This window comes from Amphibalanus amphitrite, unplaced genomic scaffold (genome assembly GCF_019059575.1).
Source record: "Amphibalanus amphitrite isolate SeventyFive unplaced genomic scaffold, NRLGWU_Aamphi_draft 000127F_arrow, whole genome shotgun sequence".
Taxonomy (NCBI): domain Eukaryota; kingdom Metazoa; phylum Arthropoda; class Thecostraca; order Balanomorpha; family Balanidae; genus Amphibalanus; species Amphibalanus amphitrite.
Window position 1 is genome coordinate 532,370 of NW_024881622.1, and position 26,298 is coordinate 558,667.

At 51.3% G+C, this 26,298-nt stretch overlaps 1 protein-coding gene across 7 annotated transcripts in view; it reads left to right on the forward strand.

Moving 5' to 3' along the window:
* LOC122381781 (A disintegrin and metalloproteinase with thrombospondin motifs 20-like) overlaps positions 1-26,096 on the forward strand; it is an 87,948-nt gene extending 61,852 nt beyond the window's left edge. The window contains exons 9-34 of one of the 7 annotated variants that reach the window (XM_043366403.1): positions 2,379-2,571; positions 3,088-3,263; positions 3,785-3,895; positions 4,201-4,340; positions 5,071-5,250; positions 6,118-6,300; positions 7,333-7,502; positions 8,664-8,793; positions 9,547-9,673; positions 9,924-10,140; positions 10,442-10,606; positions 10,963-11,127; positions 11,632-11,907; positions 13,781-13,972; positions 14,361-14,534; positions 14,825-14,941; positions 16,325-16,369; positions 18,027-18,254; positions 19,680-19,850; positions 21,134-21,316; positions 21,947-22,108; positions 22,493-22,668; positions 22,923-23,068; positions 23,413-23,609; positions 23,954-24,067; positions 24,414-26,096. In XM_043366403.1, the coding sequence (XP_043222338.1) occupies positions 2,379-2,571; positions 3,088-3,263; positions 3,785-3,895; positions 4,201-4,340; positions 5,071-5,250; positions 6,118-6,300; positions 7,333-7,502; positions 8,664-8,793; positions 9,547-9,673; positions 9,924-10,140; positions 10,442-10,606; positions 10,963-11,127; positions 11,632-11,907; positions 13,781-13,972; positions 14,361-14,534; positions 14,825-14,941; positions 16,325-16,369; positions 18,027-18,254; positions 19,680-19,850; positions 21,134-21,316; positions 21,947-22,108; positions 22,493-22,668; positions 22,923-23,068; positions 23,413-23,609; positions 23,954-24,052 (4,123 nt within the window). In that variant the 3' untranslated portion in view covers positions 24,053-24,067; positions 24,414-26,096. Of the gene's footprint in view, positions 1-2,378; positions 2,572-3,087; positions 3,264-3,784; positions 3,896-4,200; positions 4,341-5,070; positions 5,251-6,117; positions 6,301-7,332; positions 7,503-8,663; positions 8,794-9,546; positions 9,674-9,923; positions 10,141-10,441; positions 10,607-10,962; positions 11,128-11,631; positions 11,908-13,780; positions 13,973-14,360; positions 14,535-14,824; positions 14,955-16,324; positions 16,370-18,026; positions 18,255-19,679; positions 19,851-21,133; positions 21,317-21,946; positions 22,109-22,492; positions 22,669-22,922; positions 23,069-23,412; positions 23,610-23,953; positions 24,068-24,413 lie in introns of all 7 variants that reach the window. The other 6 variants (XR_006256578.1, XM_043366406.1, XM_043366405.1 and 3 more) reach the window with 6 other exon arrangements.
* Positions 26,097-26,298: the final 202 nt, after the last annotated feature.

The following is a 26,298-nucleotide window of genomic DNA, read 5'->3' on the forward strand; positions in this document are numbered from 1 at the left end:
GATAAACGTTAGTCGTATCAAAATTACATCTCGCAACTCACTCTCAAGGTTTTTTTTTAGACTTTTGCTAATGAAACTAAACATTTAGCGCGCTCAGTTGACCAAGTGAGGCTATTTCCATGAAAAGAATACGACACTTTGTACCTACGCTACCGTTGCCCGTTGCTAAAGCCGTGTCTATGTCTTCTCTTCCGCCTATATCAAGACCACCACACCTCCCGTGGCGGCGCTCCCAGCCGGCTCCCCGCTGAAGCCGCTCCCCGGTCGCAGATTTACAGTCGGGCGCACGTGTTGAGCCGGCGGCGCGACCACCGCGCCGCCCGCCGACCTGGCGCTTTTACGACCCGTAAATGCTGCCGCTCAGGGTCTACCAGCTATAGAGACCTCACAACGGCAGCCTGGGGCCGGCCAGGCGCGCGGTAGCTCATCTCAGATGAGCGTATAACTGGGTTATGGGTGTCGGACGGGGCAGCGGCGTGTTTGAAATGTGATTCCGGTCTGGGTCGCGGGACGGGCTGAAGGGATTACGTTTGACAGCTGGTGAAGGTATCAGACGGTTTGGCTGTGGTTTCTTGACGGGGATGATTGAATACTGACGGATATCGTAAATCAATAGCTTGTGTCATGGGCTCATGCATAACGTTTATCACAAGAAGTTACAAACACAATAAATTGTCGTGATGTTCTTCCACCTGTGACAATAAAAGGAGTTTGTCTGTCGCCTTATCTTCAGCATCCTTTTGCAATTTAGTGGCCCGTCAGCCTTTGAAGTGCATTTTTGCGGACCAGTGCCCGTGCCGATTGCTAAGTGTTTTGGTGTTAGATAACACCCTTGCTGTTATCACATCTCCCACCAATCTTAATGATCACGATCTAACCTGGTCAAAAACTAGCCGGTATTCCTATTCATCGGGAGTTACTAAAGACGTACGGTGCTACTGACATCCATGCAAGGCTGCCACTGTCGCTCTCCATGCCTCGTCCTCTCGAATCTCATCCCATTGACCTGTCTCACACTCGCGAACAAACTGGGGCTGCGTGAGATCCCTGCACCACCCCATAGTCTCCCTAGACGGCACTCCAGCCAGACGCCACAGGCGTCTGGCTGGAGTGCCAGACGCCTGTGTCAGTTCCTGTTCGGTACATCCGACAAACACTTCAAAGTCTGCCCGTACATGGTGAGTTGGCTCGTGGAAGTGTCGCGCCCCCACAGGTGTATGGGGCGCCCGCCGCTCATTCCACCAGAGGTCATTACCGAGCGACCACGGACGCTGTGCATTGTGCGGCGTGCACAATGCAGAGTACATGTACAGGTTATGGGCGCGAGTGGTATTGTATGGTCAGGTAGAAACGATGCTGGTGACCAGTGACCATGGGTTGAAATTTGAATGACGCCTAAGCCATCATACAAAATCAGTGAATGTATTTTGTTAAACATCATGACCTTTCGTCGCGCATTTAAGTTGATTTTTTTTTATTATAAGCAAAATTAATAATTCTTCCGAGTGTCGACCACAGATACCTAACAAGAAGCAAGCAAGCAGTCAACAGGAAGGACAGAATCCCTCATTCATTCAGCTCACCGTCAAACACCGTTGTAATGCCCTCCGAATATGGCATCACATTCCAGACTACCCTCCATTCCGTAGAAATGTCAGTATCCCCGTCAACAAACCAATAAGTATTTCCACACAGCTTGTGGGGTGCGGCTTGCAGACGTTCTTCCAGGAAAATCGGAGGGACTCACCCAAACAGGGGCCGTTTGTGTGGATTGAGGGTTCCGTAACATTTTGTCTGTCGATCCCAATGTACATACATACCTTGTCTTCAAATCGCCAGTGCGTTAATGGCATGGTCGAACCCTTTCGCTGATTAGAGGTCTAGCGCAGTGGATTTACCACATTGTGCACAGTTTGTTATCGTTCCTTTCGAGGATGGTTTCGAGGATGCTGATGTCCCTTTCTATAAAGGGTGCGGTAAATAGCTGTTTGGCATTGTTGAAGCGCTGATGTGACAGTCGCCGTCAAAGCAGATGTCTCATGATACAGGGTACGGTCCGGTCGGGTAGCAAATTAATGTGTCAACATAATGCAGCAATGTTGACGATTATGAGCACAAATCCCCAGATATTACGGCAAAGTCGGCACTGAGGCAGCAATGCCAGTCAGCAGGTAAGTATAAATAAACCATGACGTCATTAACTGTTTATTGGTCACATTAACTCCCGGAACGTCACACGCTTTGGTATAGGTATCAACCTGCTTGACGTATTCATCAGAAACAAAGTCATCATTTCCAAACGTTCCATACCACCCTCTGGATCGGGACTTGGCGTTCATTCCATGCCCGACTTTTGTTCTTGCCTATCTATTCTGCAGAGGAGACCACGGGCGCTGTCTGAAGAACAAGCCGTCGGCCTCTGTGAGCGCGGCGATCGGAGAGCTGCGCCAGAGGGCTGCGGAGGAGGTGACCCAGGTAGTACGACACCCCGGTGAAACGTACAACGCCAGCCAGCAGTGTCAGTTCCTGTTCGGTACATCCGACAAACACTTCAAAGTCTGCCCGTACATGGTGAGTTGGCTCGTGGAAGTGTCGTTTAACTTCTGATAGGATGGCGAATATTTCGGGAACAGGCTGGGATGGAATAGTGGGCCCGGGGGCGGGGATTCGGTTATTGAGCGGATGGTGTTGCCTAATGCTACATCCTTGGGCCGGTCGCCAGCGGTCGGCCTGGGTCACATTGCCCCGGGGTACAGTGTTGTTCGGTGCCTGGGTCGACCCCTCCCCCCCCCCCCCCGATGGCCCACTGATGCCACGGCCACAAAACTTATCGACACTTGCGCGCGCCAGCCGGAGTTGACCTTGGCTCCTGGTTCCCGGAGAGCTGTGTGGTTTTCGGAGAATATGTTGTCGCAATACTGAAGGGCGCTGGTGTTGCGTAGAAGCTACTGCAAGTCGGAAGGCCTTTCGTCTTTTGTGTATCTTTTGCGGTCGCCTGTTCTCCCTCCCCTCCAGCTGGTATGTGTACTGTGTAATCGACTGTGGTGTGTACCCCTAACCGTACCCGTGCCCCCCCCCCCCCTGCAGCCGGTGTGTAAGCGACTCTGGTGCACCACGGGCGCCGAGGAGGACGGCTGTCGCACGCAGCACATGCCCTGGGCAGACAGGACGTCCTGCGCCCCCCGAAAGTGGTGTCTCAAAGGAGAGTGTGTCCCCAGAGAGAGCCGACCGGCCGTCCACGGAGGATGGGGGCAATGGTCACCGTGAGTGGGCGAGGGGCAGAGTCGGGTATACATTGTAAAGGGATGGTGTCGTACAGGGACGGGGAAAGTTGCGCTTTACCTATTTTGGGTTTTTGATGTGCAGGAAACAAATGATGCCTATGCGGATGAATTTTAGCTTTAGGTCACTGGTCATCGTTTGGCGTTTGTTCTAAGCATAATAAACAATCAGTATTTTATTCGCAGACAGTTCAGGCTCTGAATGTCTTTTGCATGTCTCACCGTGGCTGTTGTTGCTGTTTTAGTGGTCATTTCGGTGTGGTGTAAATGCCCGTTTATTAGTGACCAGCGCTCTTGCAACGCTGGTGACCGGCACGAAGTTGCTGCGAACTGTTGTATTTGTTGACCGGAGAGCTATGTTTAAATGCATTCCTGTCTCGGGGGCGCCGGCGGCCGTTCCGAGTGGTGCCGCAGTGCGCTGTTATCCGGTCTGGGACCGTGGGGCTGCTGCTGGGCGTCTGGCGGCCCGGACGGGCGTGACTGACGTGCCTCCCTGTCGGCAGCTGGGGAAGCTGCTCGCGGAGTTGCGGCGGCGGCATCCGACGCTCCCGACGGGAGTGCAACTACCCCACACCCTCGAACGGGGGCGACTACTGCCTGGGCCAGCGGGTCAGGTCGGTGGACGGGGTGGGGAAGGATGGCACGGCACAGTGAGCGGCATTAGGTCATATTTAGGATATATGCATTAGGATAGGTACTCTATACAACGGTGGCGTTTGAAAAAAGCAATCTATCACGGTTTTAAGTTTAACATATAAATACAAAGTTCAATGGTATTGGTATTTTTCATAACATGTTAGGCAATGTCGGTTAAGCTGGAACCATCGTGGCGGCTCGTGGCACACCGTTTTAGCCGATCTGAAGCTGTGTACGATCTCGAGAAGATGGTATCAATTGATTTTATTGCGTCCTTTTTCAGGTACGAATCTTGCAATCGTCAGGACTGCCCGCCCCACGACGTCGACTTCCGAGAGGCTCAGTGCACCAGCTTCAACGGCAACAACTTCAACATCAAGGGACTGCCGGCCACCGTCCAGTGGGTGCCGAAATACACCGGCAGTAAGTTTGAAATATCACCTCGCTCTCGAATGTGATTTTGTTCCTTCAGATGTATTCTCGTCGAAATTATCTTCTCAAAACAGATGACTCCTCGCGTGTATTTCAAATGTACCCATCTGCAGGTTCCTTTCAAGTACTGTTTATAACAAGTAACAACAGTTTTCAAACGCCACTCGGAGACGAATTTCTCTGAACTGGTTGTTATGTCTGGGTGGTTCCTCCTTGCCCGCCGAGGTATGTGGGTGGAACTGTTCCGCTGTTCCTGTCAGCCACCCGGGCTCATCACTTCCTACACGTGCCGGGCCGCCGTGAAAATGACACATAACCCCGGAACACGGGTCCACCGATCAGCTCGTACCTTCAGCGAGATCAATCATCGCAGCTTGTTTGTGTCTGCGCGGCGCTGTTTGTCTGTCATAGCGCTTATGACAGGTGGAAGCTTACACCGACGTAGCGTCGGCATCTGCAGGCTGGCACGCGTCATCTTTCCGAGATGTTTTGGACTTTCAGCGTGCAGTTCGTCAATAACAAGACTGTTTGCTACTGTTTGGTGTCCATTGATGTGGTGATGGGTTACCTGGTAGCGAATTTATAAAGAAATCAGTTTTAACTGTTTACTGGGAAGTGAAATCGTGATAGACGAGTAAATATTTAGCGCAAATATAGCATGTTAGTTTCACCCACAATGACTCAGAACATGACTCGCTTTACTTCCCTCCTGTTCCGACAGTTAAATCTCAGGACCGCTGTAAGCTGTTCTGTCGGGTGTCCGACTCCAGTGCCTACTACCTCCTCAAAGAGCGCGTGGAAGACGGCACACCGTGTACTCCCGACACAGACGACATGTGCGTCAATGGAGTCTGCATGCCGGCCGGATGTGATCACGTGCTCGCCTCCAGCGTCCGCTCTGGTCAGTTTGGCGGGTCACGTGATCAGTGTTAGGGTTGGGGGTGTTGACTGTTGCGAGGCCGGGGTTTGGTTTGGGGTAAATGTTTGCGTGTGACAGCCCGTGACGTCAGCCTTGTGTCATGTCACGTGCTGGTTGTTATTGGCAGACCTTCAGCGTTTCAATCCACGGGGCATTGGAAGATACAGTGCGGCAATCCTTTTGCGTCATCGGGTGTATACGTCAAATCTGCTTTACGTCTTCCAATACCATACTAGCATATCGCTAAATGCGAACATTCGGCATTGGCATTAATAAGACAATGACAAACTCAGTTCGGTGGATGTAGCTGATCTGTCAATCAACGTCTGGCTAAAGTGAAATAAACCCGTATTTGCCGGTCTATTTGGCCACCCCACTATTCTATCGATCCATCTGACTACAGCAGCTCTTAAAGGCCGATCAGAAGTTCGCCTCTTGTGGACGCGCGATCTGCCATCGGTTGACATTTATGGAGATACATCGACTTTATTCGGCAAATATACCCTTGCATCTAGAACATGTGCTTCTCCTGGCTATGTTGCCGTATACTTCCTTGAATATGTTTGCGAGGTATTATGGTAGGTATGGGTCAATGACTTGACATTTGTTGGGGCGCTATGGCACTCCTTATTGTTCAATGCCCAGTGTCTAGATCATCGTTGTTGCCTCCGTATTTTAACTCGCTCTCAGGTGACTTGACTGACCGCTACTCCCTAAGACCAAGTCAGTGTACTCCCGGACTGGCCTCTGAGTTATAACTCAGAGGCCAGTCCGGGAGTACAGGATTGTATACAATCCTGTATCGTCCCGCTGTCCCATACTGACCGTAGCTCCCCTCCCCGTCCGCAGACCTGTGCGGTGTGTGTGGCGGCGACAACTCGACCTGCCGAGTGGTACGACAGCAGTTCGACAGCTCCTCCCGGCACGTGGTGTACGGCTACAATTTGGTGGCCACGATCCCCGCCGGCGCCACCCGTTTGGTGGTGGAGCAGAGCAGTCACGATCACACCAGCAAGGATGACAACTACCTCGGTAAGGCAACGGTTGCAGGCTGACTAGAGCGTATACGGGCAAACGAGCTTCACAGTCAATCTGATTAATTATGTAGGATAACACCGTGATGTTTTATTAATTCTGCCTTTCACACATTGCTTATCGCTGTGAGCTTCTTTATCCACCTATAGGAACAATCAATTCTGTTCACGTGAACTTGAATTCTAAACAAGATGCTTTCCCGATAGAGGGATCTTCTGGAAAAATCTCGGGGCTATCAGCAGCGCTTGTTTCCGGATACAGGTGAATGCCCAAAGTGTAGTTCGAATCTCGCATATATGATGCCGTATCTCCTCGATCTATTACCTTTCCACTTTCCAGTCCCCAAAATGTCCTCCCTACCTCCGTCACCTCTGAGCCACCGAAGCGGCCCGTTCCCTGAAGCGGCCCCGAGCCCCGGTAACAGCCGGCGTCCGGTGGCTGTGCCGCGGTGCTGACTCAGAGACCGGGCGACCCATTGTGTGGGTGAACGGTATCACTCAGACCCCGGCCGGATCAAATGGAGCCCGTACTATTGGGCCGGTGTCGAGTACGGCCAGGGTACGAGGTCGGATCTCGGGTGGCAGCGGATCAGAGCCACCACTGACTCATCCATTCATGTACTGAGTGCCCGACCGGTCGTCAGGCAGATCCTAAGACCTTATGGCTTTAACGGGATGCTTGCTTTGTTGGGACAAGTGATGATTGACAAGAATAGCATGTTGCATGAAATATTTTGAGATGAGAAAGAAAATGAGAAATGAGAAATTGAGGTGAAATAAGATTATTTTTGGCGAGGAGGATGCACGATTCGAGGCTGTTCAATATAACGGAAAAGTCTTAAAATCTTAACATGAGCGACCCGGCCCTCACCGGCTGGGCCGGACTGTAACGTTCTACTGAGCTCATGCCTTCCCAACCGTGCATCCCTTAGACAAATGGTTTATGTGCTGTTTACGACCATGGGGTCTGTGTGCTATTTACGACCATGATGTCTGAGATGCCCAGACTAACGACTGGCCCGTTCGACAGCGCTGCGGTCTCCGTCCAGCGGCCTGTACATCCTGAACGGCAACTTCGTGGTCAGCATGTTCCAGAAGGTGTTCCAGTTCGGCGGCGCGCTGGTGGAGTACTCTGGCTCGGACTCTGTCACGGAGAAAATCAACTGCACCAAACGGCTGGAGGAGAACCTGGAAATATACGTGAGAAAACCCGCATCAGGCTTTATGCACTGCATGCAGCATTACCACTGGGCGTTTCCGAAAGAAGATTTACATAATGGTACAGCATGGTAAAAATCCTATTAACTGATCGCGAATGCAGCATTACTATGATCGCAGTGAAAGCACACTTACTCTTCCCGCATGCGAGGTGACGGTGTGCTACTTGCTTACCACGATGACAGCTCACAGCACCCAACCAGGCTTTTATTAAATCCCCTGTATGACGAGCAACTAATGGTTAACATTGTAAATGATGGAGGCTGAGGAGTGTCGACTGACATCTTCAAGAACGTGTTTCGATCTACTAACTTAACTCACCGTTCCATGCTTCTATCCTCAGGATACTGAAATCCTTCTCCTCCACGCCGCAACCCCCCTCCGGGCTGGACAGGCAACTTTATCTCATGCGGGCTGCTCCCTTGGAGCGGCACCGCTGCTCCTGAGGGAGCGCACTCCGTAGCCGGGTGCAGTGAGTGCCTTGGGGCTGGGTGGCCTGTCCTCTGGACGGGCTCAGCCCCGGCGACTCACTAGGGTGCCTGCCCAGACCAATGTCTCCCCCTATATCCTATCATCCTCCCGGCTCTGAAATGGTCTTACTGGACCGAAAGGGCCTAACCCAATAAAACAAACAAAATAATACTAACTTAACTTCTTATTCGATGAAGCCATTTCTTGTCAATAATCGACTAAATATTAACAGAGCCCCCGTTTCCCATTAGCATTACTGCCTGCATGTGCGTGCTTGTGAGGCTGCACTGAGGTGCGGTAGACGGAAACTCCAGAAACTCCACCTCTCCTGCTCGGTTTAGCATATCGGGAGCATCTATCGTCGCATGCAACAAGAACTGTCTCCGATGGGAACTACATGGAGGTACCGTGCTCGCACTAAGTCCTCCAGATGCTCGTTTTACCTTCCAATTTTAACAATGGACTGGTCTAGCACTTGATACAGGCTGCATCTCAGTTTAAAAAAGCGTTACCATAACAAATGACGTGCAGGATGATCCAATCGATCACTCATTCTCACTATCAATATCTTCTTTAGCTGTTTGCCTTTTTTGTTTTGTTGTTGCTTACTCCTTACTGTAGACTGTCGTTTCAGAATGTTATTTTTGTTAATACCCTTGGCGCTATTTTCAGGTGTTATCCGTGGGGAGCCTGCACCCTCCTAACATCGATTACGAATACGTGGTCTCGCTCCAACCGACTTCCGACACGTACCGCTGGCAAATGACCGAGAACTGGAGCGAATGTGACCGAATCTGTCAAGGTGAGATCAGTGTCCCAAAATATTTATATTTGGGTGGGAAACGACATCCAAATAAAAATCATTTTGCACTCTCATGTCTTATATCTAAGAGCAATTCTCCACTCCCAGCCTTACTGAGAATAAGCATTGGCATGGGTCATTTTACATATTACATTTTACCTCGTGCCATTGATCTCTTTTCAACCCTTTTTGGGCCTTATCTGACTGGGGAGTTTTCCACTCTTATCCCCCTTTTTGGAGAGGAATTTTCCCTCTGGCACCCAAGCCAAAACACAATTTTGGGACACTGGGTGAGATAGTGCGCAAGTGGGCGTAGAGGCTGACAAGTGACAGATATTTTCAAGTGACAAGTGACAGGTCTTACAAAGGGAAAACTGTGGTTTTACGCTGACCTTAACATCTGAGCTATAGGGGACCTGCAGACCGGCTTCAGACCTCAGACGCTTGCTATGGCGCCATCTGCTGGTGGTATTAGTCAGTTGAGCTAGGAACTGCTGCCATTTGCTAGCGATTTCGTACATTTTCGATGTCACAACACCATACAAACAATGCAATTATGATGCAGATTGCAGGCGCACTGCACATCTAAATACTCTCATGTTATTTGATGCCAATAGCTGGTAACAGTTATTGTATATCAGTTATAGTTATTGTATATCAGTTATGCCAATAGGCATCAGTTATTGTTGGTGCTCACGCCAATGTGCTGTGTACCGATCGTCACTGATCCATCCCGGTCTGGCCCGCCGCCAGGCTCCCAGTACCTGGTCCCCGAGTGTGTGCGCAGCTCCGACCTGGCTCAGGTGTCCGAGGAGCGGTGTCCGGTCAGGACCCGGCCGGCCAGCCAGGACCGACGCTGCAACACCGAATGTCAACTCAAGTGAGACATAGACGGGAGGCCTCTGAGAGGTGCTGTCGTGGCGAGACTCGAGGGAGTTTTGAATGCTTCGGCCCAATACCTATTCTTATTTTTGGACTGTCTATAGAATGCATAGTCTTGGCGTAGTCCTAAGTTGTAGTGGGCTGCATAATGCTGACGTTGAAACCAGTGTACTTTTGAACTTTTATACCCTGTCTATTTACGCCTCCGGTGACAGAGACCACCCATCTGACTCCCCCCCCCCTCTCAGATGGGGTATCACCCACCAGTCCGAGTGCTCGGCTGAGTGCGGCGACGGGGTGCGCAAGAACGCCGTCCGCTGTTTCCAGAAGTTCCGCCACGTGCGGCTGGGCGTCCGACCGGTGGCGGACGACCACTGCGGCCACCTGTCCGACCGACCGCCCCACACCGAGTCCTGCCGCGGGCCGTGCCTGCACGTGCGCTGGGCCTTCGGAGACTGGTCGCAGGTCGGTGCTGGTGTTGATGCTGTGGCGGAAAGGAAGGTGGTGTGAGATAGACGGGTTGGGGAGGTGATATGGGGAAAGTGGCCTATGTCATATTGCGGTACACGACAAAGTAATCGGACTGTGGGTTGCGTTAATTTTGCCATGTTTCACATTGCACATAATTCATCCGATTTCGGTCACCGGACTACGCTTCGCATGTGCGTGTAAAAAGTACATTTTTGTTATCCATTTGCAACACAATCGTAGACTTCATCGCAGAAACCCAGATCAGTTGACCGTGACCCATCCATATCCGTTTCAGTGCTCGTTGCCTTGCGGAGGCGGCACGCAGGAGCGAACAGCCAAGTGCACCGGCAGGGACGGCCAGGAGGTGGGCGCCCGGTTCTGTAACCAGAGCAACCCGCACGTGCAGCAGTCGTGTAACACCCAGCCGTGTCCCCAGTGGCGGACTGGAAACTGGGCAGAGGTGAGAGACGGGCGTCAAAGTCTGTGGTGTGGCATAGGTGACACCGAGCCCGGGAATTCGTGAGCTATTGAAGATAGTAGACTGATGTGCAGATATTCCCAAGAACGGCTGAAACAAAAGATGTAAGTTGCGTTGAGCTATGCAGCTATTGCAGATGCGGCCGTGCAATCCAAAAGCTAAACCAGCCCAAAAATCGCGGGTATCAATGGTGTTTATATTTTGCCGTTGATAATATTTCCGGCGCTGACCTACTCAAAAGACTAGCTCACATTAACCAAACCAAGTCAACATTTTGATCAGCTGTCTCGTGCAGCTCTACCGTAACGGACTAACCTCCGCCCCTCCCCCTGCTGCAGTGTTCTAGTACGTGCGGCGAGGGGCGGCGACAGCGGCCCGTGTGGTGTAGCCAACAGGACAAGGCCGTACCTGAGTCGCACTGCGACCTCACACAGATGCCGTCCAAGGAGGAGAAATGCCACAGCAAGCCGTGTCCGGAGTGGAGCAAAGGCGACTGGGGAGAGGTAGGATTCAGTGAGATGGTTTCGGATAGGATTGTTTTGGTTGTGCTATTTTTATAGGGTTCCAGGCTCACTGAGTAGTGAGTGACTTGCAATTGTGTGATCAATAGTCTACTGTCATAAAATTTGGAAGTGTCGTATCATTTGATTTTTAGGTACAGTCCACAGCATAAGTAATGTGTGGTTTCAGTCCTGGGTATGTTCTGATTCTGAAGCTTAGGAATGATTCGCCAGACCACGATGGAACTTTGAATGTAGCTAACCTGTATCGTTACCCTTGCAGCTGCAACTTTATCTATTGACGTCTTATTTTCCGATCACTCCGCTTTAAAAAAATCGCCAGTCAAAACCATCCGTTGAGATTGGTAAAACCGCACATTACTTTAGCGGTGGGCTGTACTTATTGGACTAAGAATATCTAGGTTTTAGTTTTACAACGCATCTGTTGCATTCCGCTCACTTTATGTGACAACTTAATTGATATCGCCTGTCGCCTTCTGCCGCCAGTGTTCTGTGAGCTGCGGTGCCGGCATCATGGTCCGTCAGGTGACGTGTATGTCGTCCGAGAACGTCTCACTGAACGACAGCGAGTGTGGGGAGTCCCGGCCGGCGCTCAGCAGACGCTGCATGAGACCGCCCTGTCCGACAATACCAGCGACACCGACAGAGCCCGTGACGACCGAGCTGCCCCCGTCCCCGCGGCCCCGGCTGAGGTCCAAGAGCCGCCGCCGCCGCCGCCGCCGCCGCCGGCGCAGGCTCTGGCTAACGGGCCAGTGGTCCAAGGTGAGGGCGGCTGAATGGTGGCGGAATGACACGAACGCACGGCATATTCTGTCGTTTCCCACATCAATTAAGGAAGAACTTAGATAAGCTTCCTGTGACAATGTCTTTGTATCTGGGTAACTACGAAATAACCACCATGATATACCAAATCAAAGTTGGTTGCGCCGCTTGGTATCACCCGATTTGTTTTTGATAGAACCTCAACGAGCCGGTCAACATAGCATGCACTAAGCACTGAAGCATTGATCGTTTCCCGACCGGGCCCCACGCTGACAGTTTTCTCTTTATCTCTCCTGGTGACCTGACCTAAGGCGACCTGGGTCTGAAATTTTTACAACATGTGCGGAAAAGATGCACGAACAAGTGTGCCAAAAACGCAGTGTTGGCAGTGTTCCCAGTCGTGCGGTGACAGTTTTCTCCATCTCCCCCCTGTCGGCAGTGTTCGCGGTCGTGCGGTGACAGTTTTCTCCACCTTCTCCCCTTTTGGCAGTGTTCGCGGTCGTGCGGTGACAGTTTTCTCTATCTCCCCCTGTCGGCAGTGTTCGCGGTCGTGCGGTGACAGTTTTCTCTGCCTCCCCCCTGGCGTCAGTGTTCGCGATCGTGCGGTGACAGTTTTCTCTACCTTCTCCCCTGTGGGCAGTGTTCGCGGTCGTGCGGTGACAGTTTTCTCTACCTCCCCCTGTCGGCAGTGTTCGCCGTCGTGCGGTGACAGTTTTCTCCACCTCCCCCTGTCGGCAGTGCTCGCGGTCGTGCGGTGACAGTTTTCTCTATCTCCCCCTGTCGGTAGTGTTCGCGGTCGTGCGGTGACAGTTTTCTCTGCCTCCCCCTGTCGTCAGTGTTCGCGATCGTGCAGTGACAGTTTTCACTATCTCCCCCTGTGGGCAGTGTTCGCGGTCGTGCGGTGACAGTTTTCTCTGCCTCCCCTTTGGGCAGTGTTCGCGGTCGTGCGGTGACAGTTTTCTCTACCTCCCCCTGTCGGCAGTGTTCGCCGTCGTGCGGTGATAGTTTTCTCTACATCACCCCTGTCGGCAGTGTTCGCGGTCGTGCGATGACAGTTTTCTCTGCCTCCCCCCTGTCGTCAGTGTTCGCGATCGTGCGGTGACAGTTTTCTCTACCTTCTCCCCTGTGGGCAGTGTTCGCGGTCGTGCGGTGACAGTTTTCTCTGCCTCCCCCTGTCGGCAGTGTTCGCCGTCGTGCGGTGACAGTTTTCTCCACCTCCCCCTGTCGGCAGTGCTCGCGGTCGTGCGGTGACAGTTTTCTCTATCTCCCCCTGTCGGCAGTGTTCGCGGTCGTGCGGTGACAGTTTTCTCTGCCTCCCCCTGTCGTCAGTGTTCGCGATCGTGCAGTGACAGTTTTCACTACCTCCCCCTGTGGGCAGTGTTCGCGGTCGTGCGGTGACAGTTTTCTCTACCTCCCCCTGTCGGCAGTGTTCGCCGTCGTGCGGTGACAGTTTTCTCTATATCCCCCCTGTCGGCAGTGTTCGCGGTCGTGCGGTGACAGTTTTCTCTGCCTCCCCCCTGTCGTCAGTGTTCGCGATCGTGCAGTGACAGTTTTCACTACCTCCCCCTGTGGGCAGTGTTCGCGGTCGTGCGGTGACAGTTTTCTCTACCTCCCCCTGTCGGCAGTGTTCGCCGTCGTGCGGTGACAGTTTTCTCCACCTCCCCCTGTCGGCAGTGCTCGCGGTCGTGCGGTGACAGTTTTCTCTATCTCCCCCTGTCGGCAGTGTTCGCGGTCGTGCGGTGACAGTTTTCTCTGCCTCCCCCCTGTCGTCAGTGTTCGCGATCGTGCGGTGACAGTTTTCTCTACCTCCCCCTGTCGGCAGTGTTCGCCGTCGTGCGGTGACAGTTTTCTCCATCTCCCCCTCTGTCGGCAGTGTTCGCGGTCGTGCGGTGACGGCCTCCAGACCCGCTCTGTCACCTGCGTGGACCGCCGCTCCAAGAGGCGGCTGCACCGACGGGCGTGCCGCCGACAGAGGGAGCCGGCCAGCTCCCAGTCCTGCCGCGGCTCACGCTGTGGGGAGTGGAAAACGTCCGAGTGGACGCGCTGCTCGTCCTCCTGTGGAAAGGTCGGTGGGAAATGTGGGGCTGTTGAATGGTGGATGTACATTTTGTATATGTCCGAGCTGTTTGCGCTAGTAAATAGACGGTGATGTTATGTTATGTTAGCTCGGAACAGGATATTTCGCTGAAAACCGAAAACGATTTTTGTTTATTTCGACTTTTTAGCAACTGAAAAGTTGTTTCTCTTATGAGCTAAACTTCAATTAGCATAAACTTATACTTGCCGTGACTCGCTATTCTACCTGCTGTTAAATAGCAGTCTGTCAGTATAAGTATTTTTTATGTTCCCTGCTCTTGCCTTCACGATCATCTTTAACTTGAAAGCCGTACCGTTCTTCTGACTGAGAAATAACAAATCGAATTTTATTTACAAAGCGTGACTCTCATCTACAGGGCATCCAGCGCCGCGAGGTCACCTGTATCTCTCCGAACGCCATTGCTCCCCTGCCGTCGGACCAGTGTGACCCGGGCTCCAAGCCGGTCCCGCAGCAGTCGTGTCGAAGTCACGCGCGGTGTCCGTCCGACGAGCCGCAGAAGAGACAGTGGATCCGTGGCGCCTGGGGTCCGGTAATTACCGGGGGGGGATGATAATCCGAGCATTGTATTATAAGAGTTTAGCTTCATCCTTCACAAAATATCTAAGAAGCTTGGTTTGGTCAGTAGCGATGCGGCTAGTGTAGGTGTGTGCATGCGTCCGGTTAGTAAAAGGCTACATTTCTACTTCATTCCCAGAAGGACTAAGAGTTGTATTGTATGAACTACGGTCATTGTGAGCGGCGGTGCCCGTGCAGTATCGGACTGTATCTCTGTGCTGCGGTACAGTGTCTGACTGTATCTCTATCCGCGCCGTGTTACAGTGCTCCCGCAGCTGTGGCGGCGGTGTCCGGAGGCGGACGGTACTCTGTCTGGATAGCAGCTCCAAGACGGGCGCACTGTGTGACTCCCGGGGCCGGCCCAACCGGACCGAGGCGTGTAACGAACACAGAGGTCGATAAAATCTCTGACCATCTGACCCTAGTCAGAGAAAAATAAGCGAGCGAAAATCACATAAAGAAGAAAATATCATGGAACTTGGAAGAAATTCTAAGATTAGCAAAGCCAGCATTGTTACATCCATACACCTATGTCATCGACTAACAACAGCACGAGTAACAAATTAGTGATGACAGTTTTCTACCATTTCTCCACTTTCTCCCTAGTCAGAGCTGGTCTGATCCGGTCAGAAGCAACTCTGTGCCTATTAGGTCGGTTTCCCTACCAATTCATAACCAAATATCGCTCTTATTGGCAGTCGGAGAAAGTGGTGTTTTTGTCGACCGCTTTGTTTTCTTCAGCTGCCAAACTCTTGAGACAAGAGAAAAATAGTTGAGATTTATCAATAATGGTCGCTAATTCTTGCGATGTTTATTGCGAATCTGAAGGAATTTCTTCAAATACAAGGAAAAGTCTCAATAACGGGAAATAGCCACCTTAGCGGCAAAGACGCTAAGGCAGGGGTCGGCAACCTTTTTTGGATGGGCGCCTTATATGTGATTTGGAAGCAACCGGCGGGCCGGAGCATGGTCACAATTTGTTACAATCACGCGCAGGAGCAACGGACCGGAACACAATGTTAGTTACTGATGCCAGCCGCGGGCCGGATCCGGCCCGCGGGCCGTAGGTTGCCGACCCCTGCTAAGGGCCCGACAGCGACGCGCGGTGAGGGAGGGAGGGAGTGGGTAGGGGGACTAGGAAAAAGGGGAGATGAGACGCGGGGCAGGAGGGCAGGAGGCCGGCGCTGGCCGCGGGGAAGGTAGGGGTTGGGGGGGGGGGGGACTCGCAGGAGCAAAACACACCCGGGTTTCAGTCGGCAGAGGACTGCGTGCGCGTATTGTATTGTATTATATTGTATTGTATTTTACATCATTGGCACTCATCTGTGGCGAATAGTCGGCGATACCTTGGCAACAAGTCGGCGCACGCAGCGATATGTCGGCGCCGACTCGGCGACTGTTTGGTGATTATATTCGTTTATCACAAGTTCGGAGAACGGCCACGAAATTTTCATTTTTCATGAAAAATTTGTGGCGGTCGTGACGAGCCGTAAAAGTCGCGCGGTGGACACCGAATGGTCTGCGAAATGCCAAGACCGGGGAAGAAAGATCCCGAATCGGTCCGCGACATAGGATGACCTGCACATTCGTGCACATTCGTGTACCAAAATTTGGCAGTGTAACAAGAGCTTATGACTGCCGTATACCAGTGTTTTGGGTTGCGTGGATAGGTATCCAAATTCATCGTTTCTCACAATCGCGAAGAAAAGCCTGGAGAAAATTGGCAGGTAGTCGGAGAAACTCCATGAATTTTGTCGACCTCTGAACGAACAGCCCTGTCCCGGCTGGCACGCCGGCCACTGGGGACAGGTAGGTGGACGGGCTACTTAATTACAGTGCCTCATACTTTATCACGTACTTTGTTAACTTTCGTCCTGCTTATTTGATTTCACTAATTTCATCTCAATGACAAATGCCCTCATACCTCATCGCACTTAGCGTCGAACGTTGTAAATAATTTTCTGCTTGTGCTAATAGGAATCACATTGAATAATAATTTAGTAGAATTTTATGAATTGATTCATTGATATTTCCGTTCCGCTTGTGGCGTTTACACGTTACGCCGTCGGCGGTCCGGTACAGTAACTTCAGGTGCCGACAGCTAGTGCCATCTATAGATAGGGATATGAGCTATGCGGTACAGTCTAACTTCAGGCGCCGACAGCTAGTGCCATCTATGGAGAGGAATAGGAGCTATGCGGTACAGTCTAACTTCAAGCGCCGATAACCAGCGCCATCTATGGATGAGACTAGGAACTGTGCGGTGTAGTCTAACTTCAGGCGCCGACAGCTAGAGCCATCTAGGGTCATGAAGCTCAACTGTGCGGCACAGTCTAACTTCAGGCGCCTACAGCTAGCGTCTTCTATGGAGGGTACTAAAAACTGTGCGGTGCATTCTGACTTAAGGCGTTTACTCAAACGTCATTTAGCGACACAAACCGAAAGCGTTGGGGCAATGTGATTGTGGGCGCTTACTGCCGATGCAAAACTATTCTAAGGATCTCTTATTCCATATACCTAAGTCTATCCTCCTAAGTATGTACCGGGTGGCCCAGAAAAAACGTTCCCAATTTTAAATCAATATTTCTCAGAAAGTTATAAAGATACAACATTGAAACTTCCAATAGTCAATGTGGCATATATTTTCAGTGAATGGTATGATTTTCATGTTATTCGGTCAGTTACTTTTTAAATGGTTCGTGTTTCTAGCATGCCATGTAAAAATCACTTTTTTGCTCATGTTTACCAAAAATGTGAGTGAACGGGCCACTTCCATCTCGGCACCACGGCCTACAGCCATAACTGCTACTGGCATCTAGTCTCATTGGTGGCTCAGGCCTCAGGGTAACACATTCCCTCTAGCTTTTTTCCTTATTCGGTCGATTTACTATTTGATCTTCTTGAAGGGAGGGCGATCAGCAGTAACCCATGCACCGTGCCACTCGGCTTCGCCTCGAAACAGGACTTGTGTTGAAACGAATGGCATCCATTAACACAACTTTGGCTTAGTATTTGAATATTTGGCACACAAGTGTGACAAAAATATCTAAAATAGCAACACACACGCTGGTATCTTTCACGTTGTTCTATTTTTTGTATTTTTGTAACATGGTACGTCTAAGCCAATCATTACTTCCGTTCAACAACGGCAAAAAAAGCAAAAACGTCTTACTTAGTTCAACATAAGATTGCTGGCTTGAAAATGATGGTACAGTGTTATAATTTGGCATACCAATGCGCAAAGAAGTGACGCAAACTTGATGAAAATTTTGGCTCGTTATTTGCGCTCGAATTTGAGATATAGGCCTCCAAAGTTCGGAACGTTTTTTTTTGCGCCACCCGGTATATCATGTTGGCTCGTGAAGCATTGCTGTTTTACCTCTATTTCCCATGCTAAATGTGTCTCCTAACCCAGACAATGCCTACCACTCTACCCTCCCCCCTCCCCCCTGCGCTCTGCCCACAGTGCAGTGTCAGCTGCGGCTCGGGCACTCGCCGGCGGCGGGTGCAGTGTCAGTCCGAGGCCGGCAGTCAGGCCGACCACCACTGCCCGCCGGCCGAGCGGCCGGAGGAGACGGAACCATGCCACCAGCCGGCCTGTCCCACCGAGCCACTGCCCGTGGCGGCGGCGCTGCGCAGCGAACGCAGGCCCGTCGGACAGCCCTTCAAGTGGGAGGTGGCTGCCTGGTCCAAGGTAGGGATCCGGGGAGGTGCATGGGGCGGTGCTTGGCGGCTGAACGAATGACGACGGGGGGTAGTGGCTAACTGAGATGTGTCTTGTGTTTGGGTACGTGAAGATACGGGGAAGAACGAATGTGTGTAAGGTGTAAGGTGAATGAATGTCGTGACTAACAACCAGTCGTATCTCAGGATTCTGGTATCTACTATGAACGTCAAACCCCTTGAGACCCCACTTTTTTGCGATAATTTTTAAATGCGTCAACTTTCGTTGACAATATTCTGGCATTGTATGTTTCAGAACCTGCCGAAACTTTTATTACTAAGGTATTTTGACGCCAAACGATTATGGAAGGTACTTCTCATTCACTCGTAATGCTAAGGTCAATTCAGGCCCGGGCAGAGGCTTGCGCTCGGCCACACTCGAGCCCCACCACCAGCGCCATCTGCTCTAAATGCCATCTACCAGCGCCCGCTATCGCTACCAGCTACCGCCCACCATCAAGCCTGAATGGAGCGAGAGACGCGAGTGACCGGTCGCCGGGCAAGGAGCGCCGGAGGGGTAGGGCGGAGCTTAGCGCTGACGTCATTACGTGGCTCCGCCCCATGAACGCGTAGCCTCTACCCAAACAGCAGATTCGTTCCGTGAAATTTAACATTACGAGTGAATGAGAAGTACCTTTCATAATCGTTTGGCGTCAAAATACCTTAGTAATAAAAGTTTCGGCAGGTTCTGAAACACACATTGCCAGAATATTGTCAACGAGAATTGACGCATTTAAAAATTATCGCAAAAAAGTGGGGTCTCAAGGGGTTTGACGTCCATAGTAGGGCGTAGGCGAGGGTAGGGATTAACCGTCTGTATTGATTTTTAATAACTCTGATGTGTCGGGTATGGTGGTGCTTGCGAGTAAACGACAAGCTATACGTTTCGTGCTATTTATGTGCATTTTATGTTTTGTATGCTTAATGGGTTCTTCTTATGAAAGGTAATCTACTTTTGTTTGAGTAGCTTGCCTTACTCTTGCTTTTCTGAATGGTGAGCTTTCCGCTGTTTTTGTCTCGGTTTGTGTTTGTTTCGAGGGAGCAATGTGCTAATCAGTTCATCTGATTTGCTTTTATGTGTGCGCTTGCCTTTGGGAATTCGCTTTGTGTAAAATGCACGAGGGTTTTAGGCATCGTGCATTTAAAGGAATGAGTCAAGGAGATCAAATGGCAAGGACATCCTGTTTCTTTTCATCCTTTCCGGTAATCAACTATTCCGGATGAATTCAAAAGAAATGCACTTCTTTAATGAAGCATTCTCATTCCCAAACTAGCGCTCTTTTTCGGAGAACCGTCTTGCCATTTGCTCTCTGGCGGTGCGCGCTCTGTTGGCGCGTTTTCTGCGCGCCGGTTTGAGCGGCGGCGCCGGCGCGGCGCGCGCTCCCGCTGTCCGCAGTGTTCGGCCAGCTGCGGTGTCGGCGTGCGCACGCGCGCTGTGGTGTGCGTGGCGCGTGCAAGTGGTGCGCCCGTGCCGCGCGGACTGTGCGCCGGCAGGCGGCCGCGCCACAAACGTCGCTGCCGCGTCAGACGCTGCTCGCACTCCTGGGTGGCCGCCGGCTGGGGCAAGGTAGAGGACGGGGGAGGATAGAGGCCTGTGCTGGCCGGCAGAGGCGGGATGGTCGAACGTAGTGTTGTTTTCAGCATGCCCTGTCGCTTTGCGTGGCTACGGTCAGGCTGTGTGTGGCTGACGGCTGTGTTGTAATGCTGCATGCTGATTTGCTGCTGATGGGTGCATGATGCTTTATAACCTGAAGGGCGCACATATTTTCAATGCAGTGACCATGTCTGGTGTTTGGTGTATGTATGCCTGTGCACACTCAGTCCATACTCACTTTATGCGTCACGAAGAATCTACTCAATCACATCTATCTGCCAAATAATCGTTAATGTTAATGAGTAACAATTATCAAAGCATTACAATTCCCAAGGCCAGAAGAAAGTTACGCATGCTGTGTGACTTCATCCCTCTTGGGTCGAATCAAGGCAACATGCTAAACGGTGTTTAATGCTATCCCGATTTAAAACATGACTTCTTGTAATATGGACAGTGGACATCCCGGTGACCGATGACCGAGCCCTCTGCGGGCTGGTGAGCAAAACGGACACGAATTGCAGTTCACTTTACACATACCTAACCTTTACATATCTCATACACCTAACAGCCGAAATGAAATAACAGTGAAGCAGATATTATCTGTAATGTGAGCGTCAATGTCAACCTTAGGGTCATAGGGACCACCCTACACGGGACGTGTTGTAGCTGTTGTAAGTTGTTCGTCCTAAACTAATTTGCCTACACTCGCTAATAGGAAAGGGCAGAACTGTTTGCGTTGGACTCAGCCCCGTTAGGACAGGCCGAGGCTACCCAACCGAACATCCGATCACCCCATTACGGTGTAATCCTATTGGGTCTGACCTCATCGGCTGCCTCTGAGGATGATCGCTTATCTGGAACAGAATGGGTGATAAAGCTTGAGGTTGGATTAGTCCTGCGGAGAGAGAAGCTTGCCAGTGTTTCTTAATCCGTGTTTTTAAGGTTTGAATTAATATGAGGCTAATTTGCTGGTGTGATATTGCAGCTTTGGTCATTTTCATCTGCTCTTTCATATGCAAATGATTGCTCACCTCTCTCCCGTTTGATTGAGTTCGGTAGCTCAGGCCTCGCTGATAATAGCTAAACATAACCCATGATGTGATCTTTTTAATTAACTGAGCTCATACAATAGCAAACGTGTGTGAGAAATGCTGACCTCCCTCACTACCACATCTCACGATGCCCGTTAGCACTAACGCCACCTGTTCGGCCGCGGCTTACTAACAGTGTGGTCGTCTGCCGCCGGGCGGCGCCAGTGTTCCAGGTCGTGCGGCGCCGGTGTTCAGCACCGCCCGGTGACCTGTCGCCGGGCCGGGGCTGCGGACGGTCCGGCGGCGCCCGACTCCGCCTGTCCACAGGGCGAGCGGCCGCCGGCCAGCCGCCGCTGTTACCGCGCCTGCCACCACCAGTTCCGCTGGCGCCCCGAGCACTGGACCAAGGTACAGCACGGCCTAGAGAGAGAGAAAATGAGCGAGACTCTACGATAAAAGCGGCTCTGTATATACCTGTCAGTGCTTCTATCCTCAGGATACTGAAATCCTGTTTCCACCACGCCACAACCCCCTTCTGGGCTGGGCAGGCAACTTTATCTCATGCGGGCTGCTCCCTTGGAGCTGCACCGCTGCTCCCGAGGGAGCGCACCCCGTAGCCGGGTGCAGTGAGTGCCTGGGGGCTGGGTGGCCTGTCCTCTGGACGGGCTCAGCCCCGGCGACTCACTAGGGTGCCTGCCCAGACCAATGTCTCCCCCTAATTCCTATCATCCTTCCGGCTCTGCAATGGTCTTGTCGACCGAAAGGGCCTAACCCAACAAAACAAAACAAAAAAATCTGTATATATGATTGAACGCAGGTTTGCAGTGTTCATCGATTATTTTGGCATTTTCTTTTGTGTTATAGCTAACACGTCTTCGACTCTTTTATCTGCTAACCTGTTTGATCATATTAATGTTTGATAGCTCGCTAACATGTCTAATTTAGCTGTGTTAAACCACTTCCTTCCCACAATGCCCGACTCTTCTCCCTGTGATGTCACCCTGTACCAACACCTCTTTTCGTCTTCTCATCCGGCAGTGCTCGAGAACCTGCGGCCCGGATGGGTTCCGCTATCGTAAGGTGCGCTGTGTCGACCTTTCTGGGAAGCTTGTACACCGGAGAAAGTGCGCCCGCACCAAACGGCCCACCCGTCGGCGCCGCTGCAACCGGAGGCCCTGCGGCCCCACCAGCTGTGCTGAGGTGGGGGACGAGGGACGCTGTTCCAGCAAATGCATAGGCCTTTGTGGGGAGACTGTTGATGTTTAATGATGTTATTGGTGGCCGGCAGTCGGTTTCGGGTTGTTGTGTGTTTGAAGGGTTATTTATTCGATATGCCTTAGTGCTTTTGCGGCTTTTGCAAATAATGTTAGGCTGTAACTTGTAAGGAGCGAAGCGTAGATTGCTCAAAACGTTTGGATATGATTTTCTGCCTGCACTCTGAAGGCCACCCTAGATCGAACGTGTGTGGTTGTTCAACCTTTTATTTTCTTATTTCACCATTTATGGTTCAGCACAGGTCACACATTGACCAAAGTTACTTACCACTGCGGTCCCGACACTGACCTCCGGCTCCTCGGTGTCCAGGTTCGGTCACGGTCACATCACGCCAATGACGGCAACTACCAGCTGTTCATCGGAGGCCGAAACGTCACCATCTACTGTCACGATATGAACGGGCCCGAGCCGGTCGAGTTTATCACCCTGCCCGTGGAGAAACACCGGCGCCGACACTCCAACTTTGCCGAGATCGACCCCAAACGGTGAGCTGCAACGGTACGCTCTGGCTGTTTTCGTTTAGGAGCATTTTTATTATTGAGTTTTGCTTATAAATGTAAAGCATTATGGGTGTGATGGTACAAACTTTATTCCAAAATTGTGAGTTATGCTTGCGCACACTTACTTCAAAGGTTGGCGACAAATTTAAAATATACTTAACATTCATAAGTTTCGTCTTCTAATATGTGGCCATCATTTCTACAGTACATGCTCTAACCCGTCTTCCTCCTTTCGACAGTCTGATCCAGGCCCACACGTGTCCCTACAACGGCAGCCGGGTGCGTCCGGCGCGCTGTGACCTCTGCGTTCGCTCGCGCAGTTCACACGCCGGACTGACTGTGTTCAAACGGGTCAGGCTCAACACCACTTCGCTGCACATCATGCGTAAGTCGCTGGGCTGTCGTCGACTTTTCTGTAGATTGTGCTTCCTTTTTCTGTCTTTTGTGTACTGAAATTAGCTGGATGAATGAGTGAGTGAATATCTTTGTGTGAATGAATGAATGAATGAATGAATGGGGACAAACTGCTTTTTGTGTCCGATCTCTCTGTTTGGACGAAGAAAAAGTCACGTAAGGGCTACGCGTATGCGTATGGCTAAATTTGTCGTAGCTTGAAATGCGCTGGAACTCAAAAGACTTCCTATCTTGAATGCTCAACTTGAGTCCATGCCCAAGTTCCACGCAGCTCATGACACACACGCGCACCCTCCCCCTTCTATCTGTCCACAGCGTGGGACTTTACGTTCTCGCGGCAGCTGCGCGGCCGGCGGGTGAATTTCGGCGAGGCGGGCGACTGCTACTCGACAGCGGGCTGCCCCCAGGGCCGGTTCAGCATTAACCTGGCCGGCACCGGGTTCCGACTGGCCAGCGGCCTTACTTGGGTCGGAGTCGGCAGGGAGCCGAGCGTGCACGTCAACATCGACCAGGTGGGGACGACAGCCTCGGTTTTGGCTGAAATGTTGCTTGAGGCAAGCGCAAACTTAGCTAGCGCCGCAATGTCGCAGCTGAATATGACGAATCATCATTGGATAAAGCTTAATTGATTAGATATCTGAGCAAAGACTTATTTTATGCGGCTAGTAGTTGTAATTGTAGTAGCACTAGTTACGAGCGGTTGAGCGCGGCATTATCATTGGCGCTGTATCCGACGTAGCTAGATGGGCTGGTGACCAGCGACCTTCGTCATCGTGTCCTGATCCGATCTGACCCCTGTGTGTTTGGTCAGTGACCTTAGTCACCGTGTCCCTGACCCCTGTGCCCCGGTCGGCAGTCGAGGACTTCGGTGCAAGGCCGGTGCGGGGGCTACTGCGGCACCTGTCAGGCCAGCTCTGCACCAGACGGCATTCGGTTGGAGCTGGCGCCGTCCTGAGCGACGTCATCTCCCGTAAGGCCGTGCTGCTAGCTATGTTTGAGGTTTTTTATCGGCTTACTTCTTTCGATTCGTGTATTTTACCTGTAAGCCTATAGGCCTATAAGCTGTACCTATAACCTTCAAAATGAGTCATCTAAATCCGTCTACAAATTATCTTTAAACGTGCTTTTGAGAAGAGGCATAATACTTATATGTGTTTGCTGTGTTTCTTATCTCGTAGAGTGCCTTGTCGTTAAAAAACCACTGGAATAAATTTGTTGTGTTATGATGCATGTTATCTATTTTTAAACTTTATTTGAATGGCTTTTGTGGCTTTATTCGAGCGGTGCGGCTGTTTGATGGCAGTTTGTGTTTTCAGGCCGGCCGTCGGTTGCGTCGGCGGAGCCCATCATGTATTGGTATCATGGATGCATCACACATGGATCATGCGTCGTACATCGACTGGTGCTAGTCAATCATCGCTCTCGGCTCGCGTGGGATGGCCCGTCGGGGCCTGTTGATCGGCCAGCCCGGTCATATACAGCTACGAAGACCCGAGGACTCGAGTGCCATAGCCCATATCACACCGTGAATGGAGTGCTATGGACAGAACTTAGGTTCAACGGCCATCGAAATGAAGGCAATACACAAGTGCCACATTGACTGAGCCCATGGGCATGTTGATTTTGAATCTCACTGCAATGGGCGTTTTGTGTTGGTGACGATGATTTAGTGCGTCTGTTTAGTTGGCAGCTGGTGTGGTCTTTGGACTGCGTTCACGCTGCTATTGTGACGTCATATGGTGACGTCACATGACTGCCATTTTGTCTCTGGCTACTTTGTTGACTTTATATGCTTATGCTTTTAGTGTGGTACGCTGCTTGACCGTCTACCGTAGTGAAACGCGTTTCGTTACACATTTTATTTGTTAAATGCGGATCATTCATTTGTGCGAGTGCCATCGGATGCGGTTCTTTCCAGCTTGTAGCTGAAGCGCAAACACTGCCTTTTTGGCAATGGTACCTTTTTACCAGCGACGCTTTTGGCGTCACCGGCTTTTTTTGTGAGGTGCCAAGTGGAAAGGTGTCTTTATATTTTTAAGTTTGTGTGGTGTTTATGTTACAACAAAACGAGGACCGCTTGCTAATCCCTGCTATCTTAGGTATTTATGGAGAATCATCTAAGATAATCTTGATAATCTTTTTAGATGATATCGTTGCAACGTATCCTGATGCTGCCTTACTCCACTTCTGGGGACGTTTAGTGTAGATCCGCTCTGTTGTCCATGTTTGGAATTATATCATCTTCCAGCCTATCCAGTACTGAAGCATCTCGACCCATTACTATGTAAATATCAGCAATGTGTTCATCCCTGAGCGGACTGAATGCCCGAGCTGCTGCCATTCGAAGTGCCAAATAGCGTGCGGCGCCCTCTCATCTGCGCTAACGGACGCCAGTGTGTCTCGTAGGGTGCCTGTGTTTCCGTGTCACTCAGCAGCCTGTGGTCCCGTTGTGGGGGACCCGGCTGTAATACCACCGACCGACCGACTGCCATCCGCTGCTGCCTCCGACTGGCGCTGGAACCGGACGGCAACGCGTCCTAACCCACCAAGAAGCAGCGATCCTGTCTGCGCTACGTACCCCTGCCACGAACTGCGCTTCGTTACGTATCCCTGCCACGTCCCACTGCCACAGAATCAGTGCTGAACAGTTCTCCGCGCCGACAGACCCACCCGAGCCAGCGCACTCAATGGAGATATGAGCAGCTACTCTGGTCGATAACTCGTCCCCGTTGACTGCTGGGCGGATGGAGTGTGGTTTGGCCGGCGTTGCGGCCAATGGTGAAGTACGAGTACAGTCCTACCGTACAAAGTTGCCTGCCACTCAACTGCCACTTTCTTTGTGTTCTGTTTCCCCTAGACTTACGCCGATTCGAGTCTCTATTGAGTCTCCGTGTCTGTGCTATCTGACCTGAGTGATCTGAGCTTTTGTGAAGCGGTGCTATGCCACACAGACGAACGCGAAATTGTCGTGATGCAGCTGAATACAAACCGACTCGTAACAAGTTTCTGGCGTGATGTATGCTGTGGTGTCACCTTTTACAGCATGCCGTGCACAAATGTGAGTGCTTTTGAGTGTGGGCTGTAAAATAGCATGCAATGAGTGGAAAGTAAAAATGAGAATATGCCTGTAATGACGCGACATCTGTAACACACCCGGCGCTATAGCTAGAAGTACATACATACACCGTAGGTGGCAGCATT